The sequence below is a fragment of the Hyalella azteca genome, unplaced genomic scaffold, assembly GCF_000764305.2.
Source record: "Hyalella azteca isolate HAZT.00-mixed unplaced genomic scaffold, Hazt_2.0.2 contig14244, whole genome shotgun sequence".
Classification (NCBI taxonomy): Eukaryota; Metazoa; Arthropoda; class Malacostraca; order Amphipoda; family Hyalellidae; genus Hyalella; species Hyalella azteca.
The window spans coordinates 103,061-125,425 of NW_025944135.1; the positions used below are offsets into that span (position 1 = coordinate 103,061).

The following is a 22,365-nucleotide window of genomic DNA, read 5'->3' on the forward strand; positions in this document are numbered from 1 at the left end:
ATAATGGCTTTCTTAAAAATAAAAAAAACCCTACAAGATGCAGTTTATGATGAGTAAAAGCAACTTAAATTCACTTATCGACAACAGCCTATGTTGCCGTGCGTTGGTTGATAATGCATAATCGGCTGGCGAACTAATTAAATATATCTTATCAGGAGACTATATTCCCTCATCACTTGACCCTTGCATCACGCAACAGAGCCCATGACGACTATAAGCGGTAGTGAAGATACCAGGATGAATTGTGTTTGGCAGGGAAATACACCTAGAGTAATGGTGGCGGATGATTTTAAAATTATTAATTTTTGAGAAAACTGGTGCGCTCATATAAAAGAAGCTCAAGTTATTGCACATAAAGGCCACAATTAATGTTAATTTCGCCACCAACTGTTCCATCGATATTTTCTATATAAAATTCAAACGTCAGAAAAAGACCTCCGAGAAATTCAAAAAAGTTTTTAATTAACAAGAATGATGATGTTATGTTATTAACAATAGTATTGCAACTGGCTCTTGTACCAATTTAAATTTATCTAAGTAATGCATCTCTTTCGACAATATTAAATCTATAAGCCAGGGGCTTGCAGGTAAGCACAACGGAGTCCAAACACCAGTTAGCAAAATGCGTATAATCTTCACAAAAATGATGTGCAATTAAAAATTACTCATAGCAACACTTCCATTTCAAGGATGAACTGCATTGTCACGGCTGTTGCTCGCTCATGCCGAGTTAGCGTCTGAGGCACACCAGTCAGAGGTAAAAATCTTTTACTGACATAAATGACTTATCCCTCACAGCCCATATTGATGTGAAAGGTTTTTACATTTCGACGAACACACCTTCAAATTTTGAAAGTTTCTTACATTCAATTGCATTATGCATATCGTATACTGCTATGTAAGCTAAATTATTTAAAATTCCACCTTTATATCCGTTGTGTTCTTCAAGAACGATTTTCAAAATACTAGTGTGCACCTGTTTACTTGTATTTTTGGCACAGTCCTTTCTTTTATCGTTTATAAATGCCTACCATTTTGGAAGATTCAGCTCCATGTTTTTACCCTGTTTGACTATTCCAGCTGCATTATTGTTTCTTTATAGCTACGTTTTTCATGTTTCTTTTCTAATTCTACACAACTTACAGAATCATGATCATACTGAATTATGTGGACCGATAGAATTGATTCGTTGTATTTTTTTGTTTTCTTACCTACACCTCGACAGCCGCTGCTCGGGTTGTCCGACGTCACCGGCTCACGCAGGTTGACGGCGAGCTTTATACTGCTCATTTACGCGCGAGGCGAGTCTGGAAATTGATGGTTTTCTATATACTCGACCTGAACAACGATGTCTTCCATCACGAATTTGCTTGGGACGACCTCTAAAGCAGTGACTCGCTGTGTCACTGTTTAATTTCTATTCCACCTGAACAACGATGTCTTCCTTCTCGAAGTTGCTTGTGGTGACCTCTAAAGAAGTGACTCGCTGTGTCACTGTTTAATCTTGACACAAAAACGTTAACTTTCCCATCTGCCGAAAATATTGACCAGTAACATACATCGCAAATCAATAACTTGCATGCGAACTGAAGTACTAATATTTTTGTGTTGAATTCACAATAATATGAATTCAATAATATATAATAATGAATTCACTATAAAGAAATTTGGTGTTACCTGATTGCGGAGATGTTATTTATTACAGTGGTAATATCTCCACGCAGCTGAATTAAGATGATTAATAGAATTCTTATTGAACCCGAATAAATTTCACAGTTATTCCTGGAGCTCTCACCCATCATACGGACGAAGTAGAATTGGCGGGCGCGGTCTTGCTGGGAGATTTCCTAAATTGAGGGTATCAAGGTTGAACATTTGTAATATTTATTATTCAAGGTCTCATAATATTTCATCTATTGTTACAGTGACCAAATTTTTATAAGTGGGTATCTTGATGTAATCATGGTATTTGTGAATATTTAACTAATTTTACAGAGGTCCAAATGTTCTGAAATTTTAAATTTATTGTCACATAAGAGTCTGTTGCATCTAATGCAATGCATTTCGTTTGCATTGCAAAGTATTGCCCACTTTCGGGATCAAAAGATATATGTCAAGAAGCTGCATAGATTTTAATTCAGTTCCTCAAATCTTTGCTTAGTTTTTTCTTATTTTGCGGTTGTGACTGTGCCCCGGCTAGGCAATCGAGCAATACTCAAAATTCAATTTCAATTGAACTGTCGAACACTGTTTTGAAAAGTTTATATTTACTGAAAAATATATTTCTTCGCCCTAGCGGCTCTATCCGTCATAGGGGTAATTAACAGGAACAACGGATAAAATAATAATAATAATAGATAATATAATAATGATTATTTCTCATGAAGAAATAATAGTTATAAGTTGGACCAGTAATAATTTTCTTATGCACCAAGATGCTACTCTCAGTGAAAGAGCTTTGCGTTTTGAGTTATTAATGTATTATTATCTACATGGAAAAGTAGCAACAGTAATGCCGCTGTAACATAACACCCAGAATCAGAATCATACTAAACCATACATGTATCACATTTATCAATACCGTCATTCTTCATTCTTCTTTCTTTATTCTTTATTCACGCAGGAGCATACAAAAAAATTCATAAAAAGAAAATAGCAAAAATTTGGCGAAAAAAATACAAAATGCTTCCATGCGAATGCCCATATATAAGCTAAAAAGCTTAACAGGCGACATTAGCGATATTACAATCGAAAGACAATAACATATAATGACGATGGGATAAGACAAAAGGGAACAGAAAGTGACTAAATTGAAAACCACCTGATAAAAAACTAACCTTTAGTAAAACTGATATAAGAATAACTAGCATGGCGACTAAAAATGATATTCAACAAAGGCAGTAACAACCCTACCTAAAAAAAATAAATACAACTAAGACGAAAAGTCGAAACAATGTTGACTTACACCATATTATTTTTCAAAATATTATATATATATTATATTTAGTTAGTTCAGCCTGAACTAAAACGCTGGAAATTTAGTAATTTGATGGTTTGTTAAGAATTCACTTGAAGCAAAACCATGTTGAAATTGAACCGAGTTTTCGCTCATTTAAATTTATAAGGATTTTAGAGTCAGAAATATACAGAAAATCGGTGTAGGAAAACTTGGCAGCTATAGGTTTACTGTCGTGTGCAAGAAATAACTATAACCTCATGAGTATTCGGAATAGAAGTTAATCGTAGGCGAATCAACTGATTTCGTTAATTCTTTACATACAGAACTTTTTACGCTCAACTGTGATCGTCAGCTACTCTGTGAGAAGCTAACAGTCATCACAGCTAGAGTAGAAGTTTTAACGCTTCAAGCAACTTATAAATACTATCAAAAATGCTCCTTCACTGTCTTTCACGTAGAAAAATAAAAAAGGGCATGTTCTTTTGGATTAATAGTATTACGCCAGCAAAATTATTCTAACATGTATGTCTAAAATCTCTTGAACATATCTTAATATTTCCTGAAAAAATTAAAGCCTATATTAATTAGCATCCACTTGCGTGGGGAAATCTTCATCAAGTCAGAAGATGGCACGCATCTGAAGCATGATTACTTATATATTTTATGACTATAATTCAAAGTTGGACAGTGGCAGGGCATTTTCGGAGACTGATAACGTGAAGGCTGTGCTGATTAAGCTGCTATTGACCCTCAGACATCACGTACGGTTTGTGTTTTATCAGCTGTAACTATAGGCTCGAGTCCCACGTTATGTAACTAATTTTTTCTGGCAATCTACAATGTTGCGTTCAATTATGTCATCCTTCTAGAAGAGCGATTGGAATAATCTTATCACTATTTAAAGATGCCGATAATTTAAGATATAATGACAGTACGTTATCGTTCTATTAAAAGCTTGTTTCAGTGACGAATACTAGGAATTTTTAGATATTGTTACTGCGTTTCTGTCTTGAATCAATTTAATTTGACCGCCCCGCTCTAAACTATTAACATCAGGTACCAAAAAAACAATATTATTATGCTTGATACTTATGTATTTTCTCAGTATGTCCGAAATAATTCAGTAATTTGAACCTGTGCAGGAAGTCTTTCACAAGTGTTGGGTCACAATCCCGTCAATATTGTCGAAGAAAATTACTGCTTATACATCTAGAGAAGTCACTGCTCAAACCACTGGAAAATCAAGGGCCACATTAAAATTAACTTTTTTATACCGATGCATGTAATCTGGCTTGTCTGAGCTTCTGTCATGCAACAAGCCCACAAGACTTTCTCGATCCAAGCAATTTAATTTTCTGAGACGTATTGAGCGAAATTTGTGCCTACTTGGACGATTTTTCTAATTATTCATTATGATTATTAATAAAATTATTCAGTAATTAAAGGAATGTAAATACGCTAATTATTTTTGTGGCGCCAGTGAGATTAAGAAATTGACATCTAAATTACTTTTATTTGTAATCTTTTGTGACCTTTATTCCAATCAACCAACCTTAAAAATTTCAGCGTCATGTCGATACGTTGGATATTAATGCTACATTGAAGGCCAGACCGAGAATTTTTGCCAGTCTCACCAGGTGACGAATTCCCACATCGCTTGAGGTCTGCATCGCGTATAAGACGGCCGGCAGAACCTATGACTGCAATAGTCGGCGGCAAGACTACGAAGAAGATCAAGACAATATACAAACAGTAATGAAGAGTTTCATCAACTTTACCGGTGAGAGTTATTTAAAATTAATTATTCATCGGAAAGTTGGTACACTCATAGAATAACTTTTCAGCAGGTTTCATTGAAGACCAGAGAATTCATTTTATTGACAATTTTCTTATTAGTTTTTTCAATAGATCGAACAAGATTTTTCGTTTGCACTGGTAAATCGAAAATCAGATTAGCGAAGTACATTTTTATTTCTTCAACGACGTTTCGAATGTTTCTATCATTCATTATCAAGTTAAAAGGCGCATTGAGTGATGGAATGAATGAGCCCTTGAATGAGTTACGAATGAACTTGATATATTTCATAATTATATATATATAGGGATTACATATACAAAGTACCCTGCACCATAGTTGTTAAATTTGGTATCAAAGATAACAATAAAAGTCGTTTACATATTTTTCAGTTCCCTGAATTTCGCAGACTTAATGTAATGAACTTGTAGAAATCCGTGCCTGAACGATTTGCGACTTGAATATTTCGAGCGAATTCAGTATTTACCTATGAGATTGATACTTCGGCTCACGCCTCTCGAATATCTTGACTTATTCAAAGCATAAGTTTAATCCGAAATTTCCAAATGAGCAACAGAAATTAAGGGTCGTTTGTAATCTCATTATATTACACATTGTTCAGGAATGGCTGCGTTGGCAGTAGTGATGGTGGCTCTCGCAGCGTCGACAGCTGAGGCTAGCCCAGCAAAGGTAACAAATTTCACACATTTCTAATGTCCATATTTTGAAGGTGGCGCTAACAATGCAAGGGAGAATAAAACTTGCTACTACATGTCATGAATTTCATCTCGTCAACATTGTTTACAGTTTGTTTTGTAAAATACTCCTCCTCTGAGAATCATGCGACTTAATTTATCTTCCGGATAAATTAAGTCGCATTAAAATACAGATATATAAATAAATTATCATTTAGCTGGATTTTGTTCCCCAGAAAGACCTGCGCGCGTCCTATGATGGCTGTGGAGTGACCAAGGGCTGCTTCGGTACTCCGTCTCGCTGCCTTGAAACTCGCGAGTATGTCAGGAATTGCACTGTATTAAACTGAATAATTTACTTTGGAAAACAAGTTACCGTAAAATAATTGGCGCATTTTAAATCACTCTGCTAAATGCCTTCCTGGTTTTAACTATGTCTGCCTAACGCAACAAGTCGAAGCCAAATTAAATTTCAGCAAATTTCAGCATCAAAATCTTGCGGCGAAGGTTCTAGAGTCTAGACCATGTATCAAGCACCATAATATAAAGAATTCCTTTTAAAATTTAAAATGAACCTCCCACCCCAGAGAAAGAAGATTGATTTATATCACGAATGACCCAGCTTTTTATTGGAGACAAACCGGCCTAAGGCTTTGTAAACTATTTTCAAGAGTAGCAGGAGCATGAGTGTGCGTTTGATCAAAATATTAGAATGAAAATAGATTCGTAAAATATTGAATATAACTGAAATAAAATTACCATATAGCTCGTTTTACTTATTATAATTGTCTGTAGTTGTCTGGCTGTGATCACATACGCGAAAGCCGACACTGGGTACGCCATGGAGATCTTCGGCGTCGTCGCTGCCGGCGTAAACGACGTGTACATCGCAGGCGGTCTCTCCTTCGACACGAAAATGGTGAGTCAATGTTGGATCTGGGGCAATTTCAAGAGAATTACCTAGACGCTAACATTGTTACCCTATGTTCGGTCTGAAGACATTTCTAGCAAGGTTCTTATGACGCCAAGAAGGGGAGAATATGTCGCGTCTAAGGGCGTTTCTTGAGAAAGTCGCTCAGACGCCAAGATGGTAAAATTACGTTTGATCTACAAGGGCATTACAAACGAGGTTCATAGAAGCAAACGTTATGAGACTATATCGGATCTAAAAGCAATTCTAGCGAGGCTCATAGATGTAAATGTGATACGAAAAAAATTATATCTAATGGCTGTTCTAGCGATGCTCATAGAGGCAAATGCGGCGAGACCACATTGGATCTAAAGGCATTCTTCCTAGCGAGGCTCCGGACACCAACGTGATGAGACTACGTCGAATCTTAGGGCATTTCTTGCAAGATTGCTAGACGATGACATGGCGTAAAGGAATTCAGCATTACTGCTCCAACCGTAATCCAGAGAAACTGGAAAATCCCAATTACGGTCCAGAGTAAGCCCAGCTATTGAATCTACAGTGGACGCACTAACGCAACCGGGCCTTGTCACGAGATGCAAATCGAAACACGCGTAACTTACTTGGCATTTAAGTAACAATAGAAATCGAGGGAGAAAAATTAAAATGAAGCCGGGTCATGGTGTACTGAAGCAGCGTGGGTAGTGAGGTCGCCGGGTGCAAGGTTCCACCGGGTTGCAAGGTTCCACACGGTTGCAAGGTTCCACCAGGTTAAGGTTGCAAGGTTGCACAAGGTTGCAAGGTTCCACCAGGATGCAAGATTCCACCAGGTTGCGAGGTTTTAACGCGATGCCGGTATGTGGTGCGACTGAGTTAAGAGCTTAGTGCACCAGGTTGGGAAGATGAAAAGCCAGTACGTGTTACTCATGGTTAATTAGCCCTCCTTGGTAGCCAGTCAGGAGGTCTATCTACAGCACGAAGCGCGAGGGTTAAAAAAGCTCTGTTCTATAGTTATTGACATTCAAATGGCAAGTATCTAGTGTGGAGCCAAGGCGAATAAATTGTTGATTTGTCAAGAATACTATCACGCATCAGCGCTAATCTAGCCTATAGACGTGAATTTAGATTGAAGGTTGACTTTAAAACTGTGCGTAACTTTAACTTACCAGAGAGTGGAGACCAGGGCCTATACTTTCAAAAAAAGTTAAGAGATCGTAAGTTCATCAGCAATCATTGACGGCCTTTCAAGCAAAATCCACCAACCACAGGCAAGAAAATAGAGTGTAAGTACTTAGTTTCGTACTAAGTACGTTTACTTAGCAAATTTTGAAAGTATGGCCCCTGGCAGCAGAGGGTGTGTCACCTCCCGCGAGTTTCAACGAAGTAATGGACGAAAAGACAACCTACGTCTACTAATCTACGTATCTGTTAAGTATCTGCTGACGTGGCGCGCATGACAAATGGAAGACTGCCGTGCTCGGTGAATTTCCTCTAAACATATTGTGACTGCATGTGATTTGCTGCATTATTTTGTGCAATCTTTGAAATTTATTATTTCCTGAATTTAGTGTTACGTCATTCGATACCAACATAGGAGGCTTTATGCTTATGGCATTATTATAATTATCTAAATTCTAGAGTAATATGTCATTTGACATCATCATGGGAGACTGTATGTTTAGAGGATAACTGAATACTGTGTAGCGTGGTATGTCATTCGACGTTAACTTGGTTTGAACATTATAAAAACCTATATCGAAATCCATATAATTCAGAAATTAGGCGGAATTTATTTCTCTACTCCGACTTCAGATTCACGTGAATTGTAGAATTGTATTTAAAGGAAAGTATTACATCTTTGCTAAATCGTATGTTCTGCGTGATGGCTCTTAGAAATAACTGCAAAGTGAGGCTGCGAATTTTGATTCTAAATTAAGGCAGAGAGCGGGGAGGGATTCTTCTCTCTCTTTCGATAATTTTGGCGTGAAAATGTTTTTTTTTTATGGTAAATTTTCTTGCATGCCAGTAAATCATATTTTAACTGGATACATGTAGCCGTTTAAGCCTCTAATAATATTTTGCCCCACTGGATTCCAGTTATTCTTTTGGTATCAAGAATTATAGCCTCATAAGCAGCGACACCTAAAAATCATAAATTTAAGTTTTTGTTAAATTTAACCAAAAACTTTTCCCTATGAATTCGAATTGTTCATAGATTTTACTATTTCCCATAAGCAGACCAACTCATGCACCATATTGACTTTTATTAAACAGCAGACTTAGTTTTATGTATCAATTTTCTTTTGGCTCATATGCACTAATTTCAATAATAATAGCGATGCTTAATGAACTAATTTCACGAATAATATGCTATATTGTATGCATTAATTTTATATTACTAAAAGACTTATGTTTTAAGTACTAATTTTATTAATTCTTTGTGTAATCGCAGGAATACACGAGCGTAACTGCGTGCAGGAACTACAGAGGAGTGCACGTGGATGTCGTCCAGGCCTTCAATGACAAGGGGCACGCCAACCACGTTCTTTCTGATGTGATTAATTAAATTATTATTATTACCCATTATTAGATTACTTATTTAAACGTTCTGAACGCTTCAACGCTTTTCACTCGGAAATATTCATAAAATATATAGATAGGAAAGAGACATTATACATACTCACAATCTTATCGTTGTTGCATTATTTCAATTTTTGTTTGTCAAATTCAAGGGGTTACGTCGGGAAGTAGGTAGAATATTGTAGAGTATTTTTGTGTCCATGTTTTATAATCAATTTGAAATTTTCAACGGACATTTGCATGATGACAATCAATTTGAAAATTGAAACGGAGATTTGCATGATGGCTCATTAATTCTGACCTGTTCAACAGCCGATGCTCGGACTGTCCAACGTCACCGCCTCGCATGTTGACGACGAGCTTTACTGCTCATTTACGCGCGAGGCCAGTCTGGAAATCGAGGGACTTACATTCGACCTGGACAACGATGTCTTCTACCTCGAAGTGGCTAAAGGCGACCTTGCCATAAGTGAGTAAAAAAATGAAGTCCATTTTCCAAGTGGCTGGATTTTTATACCATAATTTATACAGCTTTCATTATTTCAAATTAATTAATCTTAAGGTAGATAAATACTGCCCTAGACAACTTATTATTACACATACTATTCATGTTATTATATATCTCTTAGTGATGGGTTTAGCTTTCAAGAATTTCCGATAGCAGTGCGAGGGATTCCCTTCAACAATAATTGCAACTCGAACTCCTGGTGATGACAGTTATTATCATTAGATCCAGCTCTCTCAGCCGGGGTTCTATGATTCTACAACCGCCCTAACTTTTTCCAGCCTAACTCACGAATATATCGAAGTTTTATTTTTTAGCTGAACTAAAGATATAATGTACAACGACGTGTTATTTTTCAGGAGAACTAATGAGATATAACGAGTGTTATTTCTTCCAGCAGAACTCAGGGTATCAAGCGACTGTTTTTTTTTATTTCAGCAGAATTCGTGGCATTTAACGACGTGTTATCTGTTTTTTCAGCCGGAGCCCTGACTCACCACACGAATAAAGCCGTTTCACCCGACGCCGTCTCGCTTGGAGATTTCCCATGAAGACTCAGACTGTAATACTGCAGATACCGGCTAGATACTGACTTCTAATTTTTCACTATCAGCCGTTAACATGGACATGGGTCAAGCAAAAATTTTCATAAATCTTTAAAAGATTATGCAAAATAAATTTAATGCGAATACTGTTTGATTTATTTTTTACAATATCCATGCCCTTCTCCTCAAAGTGTATATGGCAATTCATTAAGCCGTCTTAGTTCGCTCACTGAAATTTGAACTGCTTTTTTTTAAAGCCTTCCCACTGACACGTTGTTGCATTGCACAGAATTTGCATCGTTAATTCTATTCAAGTTTGCCAGCAATGCAATCCGAATAAAATTCAACCCAATGCGACGCAATTTTTCCATCATGCCTAAGTGTTGAACTCCACAGGAAAATTAGAATATATCCCGAATGTTTGCAGTAGTTGAAAGGTACCAATATTCGCTCCACCATGAATGCAATTTGTTGTCAGATATCAATAACTCTTTTATATATGAGTAATCTGCATTAAAGAAAAACCGTGCCGACACCGTTATAAGAAAATACCAACACCTATACTGATATCGTGCGTGAAAAAACTCAGCCAAACTACAAAAAACACCTTATTATACTTAGGTTAATAATGCAAAATAATACTGAAGTACAAAGATAGCGAATAGTGACATTTGAAACAATGGTTATGATGCAACGGCGCAAGACTGGATCACATTATGTCTGATTTCATGTTATTTCTGAATGAATTTATAGTACTAATAATGAACAGCTAATTTTTATGGATATAGCAGCGTTGGTTGATACTTTTTTCGCAATTCACACGATTTTTTCGCACAATAATGTTACTAGCTTAAGTGTGCTTCAACAATTTAAAGCTACAGTGACCTTACTGCTGGCGTATAAAATTTCGTTACTCCGTATGACTTATTGGCAGGGCGCACTATAATCTCAAAATATATTATATTGATCTAATTGCTAAAGCAATTTTCCTCAGGATATATTTTTAAATTAATCAAAACGATTTCGAAATCTCCATCGTGTAAGAAACATTTTGAACCGCTCGAGAATTTTGAAGAGAAGGTATCAAATAACTCGCGTATAGATCAGTATAGTTTTGTCGTCGAGTTCTAATTTACTTGGTGGCGTCATGAACGCAACAAGCTGTGAAAGTTCTGCGATGTTAAGAATCGGTGACAGGCCTACGGCCTACTAAACGCTGAAACCGCTATTATTATTATTATTATTACTATTACTATTATTATTAATATTATTATTATTAATATTGTTATTATTATTAATATTATTATTATTATTATTATTATTATTATTAATATTATTATTATTATTTTGTCGAGGAAGGCCGTTAAAGAGGTTTCGGTTCTGACCGTGACAGCTCCTCTGCGCGTCCATCATCGTCGCACACAAGCTGCCTGTGGTCATTACGGCGAGGATGACACAACATAAGACGGGACTGTGTGAAGGAATTCGCAATAATTACACAAGCCATGACGCCTTAAACGTCCTTAAAATAAACTGGCTGGAATAACAGCGAGAAACTTTCAGGGAGCTCTAAAATTGTTAACTAATTCAAAGAATAATGATAAAATTTTGTTACATGTAAGGCACGGATTTCATACTTTGATGAGAATGAATGATTTTGAAAAATGTAATGCTGCATTAACATGCTTTTTAAATTTAAATAAATGTTCTATGAAGTTTAGTCCAAATAGACCAAAATATTATTTGGGAAATGACCAAACTTCCTAAACATGAAAAATAAATCGAGGCAACGTGAACATACATTGAGTGCATTTATGAATCGTGAGTTTCGTTAACAGAAAAAATGCTTCTGTGGTATTTCATTTGTACATATACAGTGGAACCGACGTGAGCTTCCCTGTAGCTAGTTATAGGTTGTAGTTGACGATGCGCACTCAGCGGCTCTTCACGCTTGTATAGCGTAAAATGCATCACGACTCAGATTAGCCTCATGAAATTGACAGCAACTCATCACTTCAAATGTTTTCGAAGAGATTAAAATCCTTTTACTTTCTAATAAGCAGATGCAATGTCCAACGTAAGATTTAAGCGTGAATTTAATGGATTATCACTTTGGTTCATAACATGGACGGATGGGGGTATGAGTATTCTTCATTCGGAAATCATTGAATTGAATAAGAATATCTTATGGGGAATCTTATATATTAGTCTCATTTGAACGCAGGTCGGGAAAATACCTTGAACGGATGTGAATATTTGTATGGAAGTTAGAGGCTTGAAAGCAACATGAGTGAATGTCCATAACATAAGTTCGTCAACACAAGCATCTCTTCGCTTGCCGGCTGCCACTAATAAGAGAAAGACGCACTGCACGACTGATGCAAGCTTCAGTGAACAATTTGTTAGACAGCATTACGTCAGGGAAGCCGCTGCACTTGCCTCTAACATCCGTCAAGGCTCTGCGGGAGATCATTTTGCAAGGTTTTTGCCTCATCTTTATGTAATCTTGCAGCGGCTCTCAGGCCGGAGTTACAAATGGCTTTTGGTGCTCTCCGGAGCGTGATAGTCGTACATCGCGCATACTGTACCGGGGATAAAAAAAATCACTAGTTTTATAGACTTACATCGCGTAGCTCGAACCAAAAATAGAGCAATCACTAGTGTAACATATGTACACCACGTAAAATGAACCAGAGATAGAGCAATCATTAGTTTAATAGACATACATCGCGTACACTGAAACGGGGATAGAGCAATCACTAGTTTAATAGACGTACACCGATTGAACCAGAGATAGAGCAATCGCTAGTTTAATAGACGTAGAACGCGGGGACTGAACCAGAGATAGAGCAATAACTAGAGTTATAGACACACATTGCGTAGACTGAACCAGGAATATTGAGTTTGGAATCATATTGGTGCAACAAGCCGAATATGGCAAAGGAGAGAATAGGCGACGAGTTATTTTTATTAATTTTTTTGTATGAAGATTCATAAATGATTTTATGGCACGTAAACTCTCTCAAACATACAATCTTGTTCCAGATAATACATTGTCGTATATTTGTTTGCATGAGCTATACAAGCATAACAATATCCAGTAATTTCATAGCAATGAGCAATTATGTTATTTCATAGCAATTTTTATGTTATTTTATTTCAATGAGTGGACAAAACTTGATCTGATTCATGCTGCTTGTCTAGCAAATAACGATGCCCTTGTACATAATCGCAAAACTTTTGACCTCTTCAGATAAGAAGATGCAAGAATTCCATCAAAGTATATGAGTTGCATACCGTCTTGAAAATGTTTAAGATTGCCTTTAGCGTTTGAGCAACTTTCAACAGGTTTAGGTATTGAATCTTCTTCAACCAACTTGCGTGAACGACATGCAGTCGTTAAAGAATAATTTAAAATTTCTGAGGTACATTGAAATGAGTATTTACTCAACTAATAGTAAAGAAGGAAAATTTAGCTATTTATCTGATTCCAATTGCGATGCTGAAAATGTTTTTATTTATGAAGAGAAATGCGCGTGTTCTAAACATAAAAAAAAAACATTTCATTGAAGACAAGTGATCGACAAGAGAAACCATCCTGAAAAACAATTACTAGATAATAATTGACGCAACTGCGTCTAATAAATTTCGAAAATGTATAGCTCTGCTATAAGAAATTCCTCGTGAGTAATAAATAAAAGATGGAAATTAATGTGGACATTTTAATTAGACGGTAAGTCTGGATGCAAGCTCACGCAACCTGAAGAAGCAGCGACCGAGAAAGTTTGTTCTGGACCTAAGGCGCTGATTACTGTCGATGGTAGCGGCGAAGAAGAGAGGGAAAGTGAAGGTTGTGGCCTTAGCAGTCGGACGTTTGGGCATCACGTCCACTGCAGTGAAAGAACAACTCGAGGAACTGGTCGATAAAAAAAGGAGTTGCTGCGTGAGGGAGAAGGGAGAGCCATGCTTTGATTCGTTGGGTAACTTAACTAGTTTTTGTTTAATGCTTTTGTATTCAGGGTGAAGTGATGAACCCACGGCCCCCTGCTGCCCTCTCGTGATAACTTGGGCTCCATATCTTAATCCTTTTAACGCCTTCTCGATCTGAAATATCTTCGTGTCTTTATTTGGGAATAAGAAATTACGTACTTTGTGTACAAAGCAACATTGCACTATTGCAATCTGTTAAGAATGAAAAATCAATTAAATTTCCTTGAGATGAGGCTTATCTAAATAAACATATAACTTGAAGTTATAAAGATAAAATTTTCATTTATATTTTTCCAAAAATAATGAACAATAATATTATGGAAATTTGATTTTAGTAGAACTAAGATTGGGGTTTGGGAATTTTTTTAAAAGAAATTAAAAAACGACAGTAGAACATAAGTGTCCCCACCAAAGGCACAATAATTGTAAGACTTGAATGAAGGGAATATCGGCCCTCTAATTAAATTATTCAATTAAAATTCCATTGCTGGAAAATTTAATTTTTCTGGTTATAATTTGAGGGTCACAGGAAAGGAGTTAGAAAGTGAGACAGCAAAACTTGGAAACTCAAGTCATCAACGAAAGAATATGTTTCAAAATTTCACTTTATCGGTTACTAAAAAAATAATAAATCATCGCCGTCCATTACGACTGTTGCTGCTGGATAGAATGAGAATATCTAAAGAGAAAAGTATATTCATATAGGAGAGGAAACTTTAATTTTTTATTCCTGCCACCAATACATTCATCACTTAGGTGATTGGATTTTTTTTAATTAAAATGCGAGCAACTGCAACAACTACAAAGATTAAAATTTGACAAGAATCCTATTTCTTTTGTCATTCGTTTAGCGATGATATTAAACATTTTCAATTTAATGAACAGGGCATGGAAATTTTTACCATTTGCGTAATTATTTGCAACGAAGTAAAATGGAAATATTGTATAATTGAACCTGTTTAATATATCGAAGTCTTGGTTTGGCTTTCAACGCTACAAAAATTAACATAATCTTGGTGCAATTGTGAAGTCATCCAACAAGTATGAAATGTTGTTGTTTAAGTGTTTCTGAACGCAGAGAAAATATACTGAATTTTTTGAAGGGCGTTAATTTTATATAGATATTTGAAGTACTCGGTAGATAGTCATATTAATAATGAAATATTTGAGTTTTGACCTAAAAAGCAATAAATTCACCTTGCATTCAATGGGAACAAATTATGTGGAGCTATAATACCAGCGTAACACAAGCTAATTAATTGCAGAATTGCATCTCAAAAGAAATCATATAAGAAGCGGGCCTTAAAACGTTTGCGGGAGGTCAAACAAAAAGATGTGAGCTGCCGCTTTCATTTTCCTGATGTCTCCAGATCGAGCGTGGACTTGCCAAGTTCACAGCTACTTTGGTCAAGATGACTAGAAAAGAAAGTTTTTATCTGACTACTACCATGCGTACTTCACATACTGTATATCAACATTTATTACTCATTAAAAAGATATAATTTTTTAGCAGCACGAAACTAATAATTAAAACGAGCCTGTATATTGTTAAAGAGGTCCCATGCATCATAAGTGGAGGCGAATAATTTAAGAGAATAACATGGCCGCCAATTCTGATTTATGTAACCCAAGATCTTTTGCTCGAAAAATCGAAGATTTTTGCTCTGTTGTCTAAATTATTTATCGTTAATTTTGGAACGATTAGAAAAAATGATCTTTACAATTGCAAGTTCAGATGTATCTCCGACTTTGAAATTCCAAATTATAATTAAGGCCGATTAAATATTTTATATTATATTGATAATTGGTTATTAATTAAATTATAAATTATCAAATTGAACAATCCTGAGGTGAAAAAACATAAACAAATGAATATATAATTAAAAGAGTAACGTCAAGATGGTTGCTTGTATAATGAGGTTATAATAAAATGCTATTAATTGGATAATAAATTTTTCTTTTACTTCAGAGCATTTATAATCCTTTTTCCTTGAGACTGCAACGCATCTCCAGTACTAATCTGCGGACATTATTTTTGCTGCATATCCTTCTTAGAACGTCTCTCAATTTTATTAATGAACTTCATCAATCTTTCCAGAGTACGGCATGCCATAAGACATCATTAATGAAATTCAGGCAACGAATACGAAATTCATTCACAATTTTGACCTTAAAAAAACGCTTGACCAATTTGCGAATCAAGCAATACAAAAGTTACAACCATTTAGTTATAGCTTTCGAATTATCAAGATGCATGTATATTGAATTAAGCGTTTAACTGAAATGGCCTAAATTGCTGACTTATTAGCATTTTCAATGACAATGAAATGTCATTTTAATAACACAAACCACATAATTTGGTAAATATGATAGTCAGTGATGATTATACTGAGAGCATCAGTACCAGAAAATGACGTTGAGATATTTATATGGGCACATACAGTGCATAAAACGTGGCAAGCGAAGAGGCCACCCAGTTTAGCGCAACAATTCATAATTGAATTCTTTCGTCATCTAGAGACAATGAAGAAATTAGACGTAGACTCGATGAATTTCGAAGTGTGAATTCTATCCTGGTAGGTTTAAAGAGACAAGATTTAGGTAAAAAACTATCATTGAAGAAATTATATCTTGTAAGATGCATAACGTGTGTAAAACGATAAATCGTGTATCATAAGTTGTGACATCAACTTTGTCATGAATGTTTTGAATTTGTGACAATTATTATATAGTATATTTTATTCTGATTAAAAGTGAGCAGTGAGTTGGGAATTTTCAAGTTTTCATTCAAACATTGATTTTACACATGAAAATTGAGAGATTTATATGTAAAATAAGATATGAATGAGCATAAAATTACATCAAATTTTGCCCTCTATTCTCTGTTTAATTTTACTAGTGAAATGTAATAACGCTAATTCATTTGCGGAGTTTTGAAATGTTTGACTGCAGAGTCAATCACAAAATTAAGGTGAAGGGCTTCATATACTAGGCACAGGTATGAAGCTGCAGCTCGGAAAGGTTATTGAACTTCCAAGTTACTTTCCTTGGCTACAACGCTTGTACATTTCTGGGGCTGCGATCGGTGCGGTGAGACACCTCGCATATTGAGGGGCAGGGACTTTTATTGCACATTAAACCAAATCGAACCTCATCAAACACACCTTCAGGTGCCAATAAAAATTGTCATCATGATATCACTAGGAAGGGAGTCTTGGCAACTATGAAAGTCTAACTAAATCAATCACATCCGTGGCATGATTGACCTATAGTATCTATAGATAAGCCTTGTTGAGACAAAAAAAAATTAAGAGGCGTTTCTTTACAAAATTTAAGCGTACATATTCTATTTATTCAGGATTTGGTTTTCGATGGTCAATTTATTATGAAATGCAACTGATTACTGATTGGCTGATTTTAGATAAGTTGTCTTCTCTAATGAAAAATTCCATACAAAGTTTTAGCGCTGATTAAACTTATTAATTTTTCAAATTTGAATGTTCCGTTTATTGTAAATATTTAATTTGTTTCTTAGTAATTGATGAGCTTTTTACTCGTTGTTAGCTTGCGCACAAGTTGTAAGCTTAAACCCAAAATGATATCGTAGCATTTAAAGTGCGTTTATCAAATAATGAAATTTTCGGAAGCGTATTTATAATCCTTTGTGTACAATTTTGAGTTTTATCTTTTATGTTCTCAAAGCAAAAATGACATAAGTTATTGTTGCGTGCCTAATGATAACGGACTTAACCATCATTCGAGGCAGCATGTATCGTTTGCTTTCGAAACTGCAAAGATTGTCTTCCGCATTGATGAATGTGTTTGGACGGATTCGACCGGTTTGAATAACCGTATTCAGACCGGACGGACCGGTCTACCCGGACGGATTCGACCGCTATAAATAACCTTCTTGATAATATTTCGATAAACAACAAAATTATAAGCAGCGTGTCTTAAGTTCCGGTATTATTTAAATGAAAGCCAAAATGCCAATATACTTTAACGCATCGGTTTACCTTCGAACTGTTTATCATCGTTTTGACTAGCATTATGAAGGATCCACACTAAATATAATATATATAATATAATATAATGTAATATAATATAATATAATATAATATAATATAATATAATATAATATAATATAAAAGTCACAAATGGCTTAGTACACCAGCAAGTTCTCATCATCCGTTCGTGTATGTTGCAAGTAAAATGATGAGTTATTTATGACTGATCTAAAGTGAGTTTACTGATCCGAGTTTTTCACACGTAACGAAGCATGAAACAATATTTGGAATAATAACAGCTCTCTGGATTGCACATTCTGACCGTGTCATGCGATTATAGGTCTTTTTGTTGTCTAGCATCCTGAAAATCTAGAGCCAAAAAACATGGAACAAGAAGTTCATTACAATTCCGTAGATCCTTTTTAGCGCATTTTCTCATTTATGGGTAAAAGGCGCTATTGTGCTCGCCATGTCCGTCCGTCCGTCTGTCTGTCTGTCCGTCTGTCCGTCCGTCTGTCCGTGACCTCAAGTTTTCGTCGACGAGAAAATGCGCTCTCTGTCACTCACTGCAGTGAGTACCGAGTTATATTTTTTTCGTTTATGCCCACCCATCTTTGATTGGGAATCAGCTTGCCCAATTATAACAATATTAATTAATCGTTAGAGTGCCCTCACTTGAAATGGACTTACTTTCCATCCATAGTGAAAGTGACGTTAGCTATTCTTCTTTCTTATATATAGAGCAAGACTTATTCATTCCAATTATGACCTCATTTCCGTAGAGTTTAAAAAAATCAATAAATGTTTATTTATTTATTTATTTTTATTAACTAGCCCGCATTAATGATAAAACTTTTTACAGCAATGGACTGCAACTCTGACTAGTTTATTCAAACACTGTATAAAATTGAAAATCAACACATTTTTACTACTTCGCTTATGGAGTACAGAACCGTTTTGACATTTTTACTGGCCCTTCGCAAATATAAATAAATAGCTTTAAATGACTTGCTTCTGAATACTCAAGACATTTATCGCATCAGTAATATGTTTATCTTGCCAGCGTTTATAAACTGCATGTGGCGTTAACCATCACAGATTGTTATGAGCCCGCTTTACCACGCTATGGACAACTCTATACATTTTATATTCTTTTCAACTGGAAAATTTTGCACTCAGTTACCGAAACGAGTGATATTTATCGATAGAATTTGTGACAGTCTCTATTGTGTCGTTCAATGCCCCTAATTTGCATAAAAATCAAATCATGCTTGGTGACTAAAGCTTAGAATCACTTATGTCTGAGTACCCTAATAAAATTAACATACCTCCCGAACTCGTATATACCGACAACTTCAAATTCCATTTGCCCTCAGACACCAACAACATAGAATAATAAAAATTTAAAAAATTATTTCTCAACATTCTTTGGCGTCTTGGCAAGCTGTACAATTTGCAGACATCCTTGAGCTTCACTTTATTTAAAAAACCCCAACATTTTATGTAAATCCACACGAATAATGACCCTTATTCATATTAATCAAGCGACACAAACATAAGGAGTGAAAGCCTTTAGATGCTGAGGAAATATTGTCTTGCAAATTTATGCCAGATGTCCAATGCAAAACACCGCCCTGAATTGTGATGAGAACGCAATGATCGGCAAGAGATAATCCACTATTAGACCAGCTATTAAGGACCTCCACTCTAAATTGGTTGATGCGGTTTCAAATGCTGTAATAAAATATGATTTAATATGTCGACTACAAATCCGTGAACGGTTAACATTATCTTGGCGGACATTGAACAAGAAGTTGGTCAATATATTAATGAAGTAAATAAAACATTTTTTTTCCATGAACTATCAAATCCATGTTTATTAACAGGAGCTTTATTTATTGCAGGTTTCGTTCGTTGAAATTACGGGTTGTATGTCCTTAGCAAGTAAAGTGTCATATTTTCGAAATTAGTGTTATATTTATTTATGTCAAATCTTACATTTTCTTTTAACTATACAGGATTACTTGCCTCAAAGCATCTCACAATGATCCGGGACTGTGAATATTATTTACTCAAATTATCTGACTAATCAACGGTAAATATATCCTATCTAATGTATAAGATAGATATTAAGATAAGATATAAAAATATTGCACGATTGCCACCAGCTATTGCGTCGAACATAAACAACTTTTCGCTTCTAGCTTATTCCAAATTAAAATGTTAAATTTCACCGCTTCTGATTGGAAAGATCTTCTTCTGAGGGTGTCCACGCTGGGCGAACTTGAAGCCTCTTGTCTGAATAATATTAAATTTATGAGCTTGTGTCTTTTGAAAGTTCAATTAATTGTAACCAATCTGTAAGTTCAAGTTTCAGCCTCCGCCGCAACTGCAACGCACGTCTCGGTACGTGACCAAACTGAGCGGCGCTCGACCGTACAAATTGCACGATCAATTGCGTCAGTCTCCGTGGGGGTTGCGGAAGGAAAGCGAAACATCGGCGACACAATCACATTTAGGATAAATAAGCTCACGGACCGCGTCGTTGAAATAGATTTGGATGTACAAACCTAATTATAGGCATTGAAGCCAATGAAACCACAGGTTATGTATGTTATTATGTTTCAGATATGGGCAGTTATTAATCATTTTGAAATTTTAAGGCTGGTCACATGTCCTATTATCATGTATAACTGTTATAATGAATCAGATTTGGCCATATGTAAATTTAATTGAAATTGGAGGACTAGTTTGATATTCTTTTTCATAGGCACAGATTCGCTGTACATATTAATCCCATCTCAGACTACAGACTTAAATATTAATGAACTCGGAAAATGATTTGGTGCGGTGATGGAACCTTGCCTCATAAGTTATAATTGATAATTTCTGATAGATTTTTACAAAAATAACAATGATATTTCAAAGAGTAAATTTTTTTTGACGAATTAGAACCCCAAATTAAAACTAAAAGGCTTTGCCTCGCGCCACAGACGAAAATTATGATTTATATATCGCTTTTTGATGAGATAATAATTATTTACTATTACGTCTTTGAAAACTTCCAGAACTTTGAGCTTATGATCTTGATTATTTAAAAAATGGCATATAGTTGGCATGTAAACTCCTCGTCTAAAAAATGTGCTATTACCAATTTTTTGTCACTGCCGTCAACTAAATTTGACAGATAGTAAGAAATAAGCGAAAACATTATTTATTGCTATTCATTTTTCACGATACTTTCGATCAAGCAAGGAACAGCATCGCAACACAAGAACGCGTGGAAAGTGCTTCACGTTTTTCTGGGCAAAAATAGTTATGCGTTAATTGAATATTACTAGAGCGAAGGCTGTAAACCCTTGGGGCCAAAACCGAGGCCCTCCACGAAGAGATTTGCCAGGCGCTTCACTTTCACTGGAGCCCAAGTGCTGCCAAGACAACCTTGCCACCGCCGTGCTGTAAATGCACGACGTAAACAAGCTATTATTATACTAGAGCGCCGGTGGCAGTTGCTTAAGAGGAAGGCTATACGATGACCTGCCATGGCCGCTGCTCCTCCTCTGCCTCTTCATCAGGTCTTCATGCCAGTAACTTTCAAAAGCTTCAGCCACTGCCAATAGAAGTAACATCTGCACCAGTCAAAAGCTTCAGCCACTGCCAACAGAAGTAACATCTGCACCCCTGCCTAGGGCGTTAACTTTGAACAAACTGTGTGATTATCCTTCGCAGATTGCACACTAGGTTAGATGAGTTTGGTGGCGGAGATCTGTGCGTGTTTTTGTTAATAACAATTGCGAATGCTTACAATGCGATTATTTTCATCAATGATGCAATTTATTAGAAATTATTATACTCGGTGATACTGTGTTAAGGTTGGATAATAAGGAAGTGATTTGGCGCTCATGTTATGATTGTGCAAGTTCACAATATTCGGATTGCTGTATGAGCGGTAAAAATAGTTTACCGTAAAAACAATATGGGGCGAAGCCATCACACTTGCCAAAGGGTCACTAGCTTGCAGTTTTAGGCATGTGTTTAGGAAGCTCTAAAGCGTATAAAAGGAGCGCAGACGCAAATATTCTTACATGAGATATTTAAAACTAGGGCACCTGACGCTTGTCTGCACAAAAAGCAGTTTTTATGCGATAAAAATAAAAGTTGAGCGTCATCTTAGCGCACTACAATAAGGAAGTGTTTCCCAGCATGTATGGTGCATGTGAAAGGGCGTAAGCAATCAAAATTACCAATGGATTTGAATTTTCCAATGCTGTACCTTGAACCATGGTATGAAAAATCCTTTCAAAAGTCCTGCCTAAGTCAACACTTATTGAAGGGAGCAGGGTTAAGGAAGATTTGGTGGTGTTTGAAGAGACGGTCGA

The 22,365-nt window shown here is 35.9% G+C and overlaps 1 protein-coding gene across 1 annotated transcript; it reads left to right on the forward strand.

The window, feature by feature from the left end:
* The first annotated feature begins 4,653 nt into the window (after window positions 1-4,653).
* Window positions 4,654-10,346, forward strand: LOC108679993 (putative ferric-chelate reductase 1 homolog). Its single transcript, XM_018168744.2, has 7 exons — window positions 4,654-4,739; window positions 5,377-5,444; window positions 5,686-5,768; window positions 6,245-6,368; window positions 8,812-8,913; window positions 9,252-9,408; window positions 9,925-10,346. The coding sequence occupies exons 1-7, from the start codon at window positions 4,715-4,717 to the stop codon at window positions 9,993-9,995; spliced, it is 630 nt and encodes a 209-aa protein (XP_018024233.1). The 5' UTR covers window positions 4,654-4,714; the 3' UTR covers window positions 9,996-10,346.
* The last annotated feature ends 12,019 nt before the right edge of the window (window positions 10,347-22,365 follow it).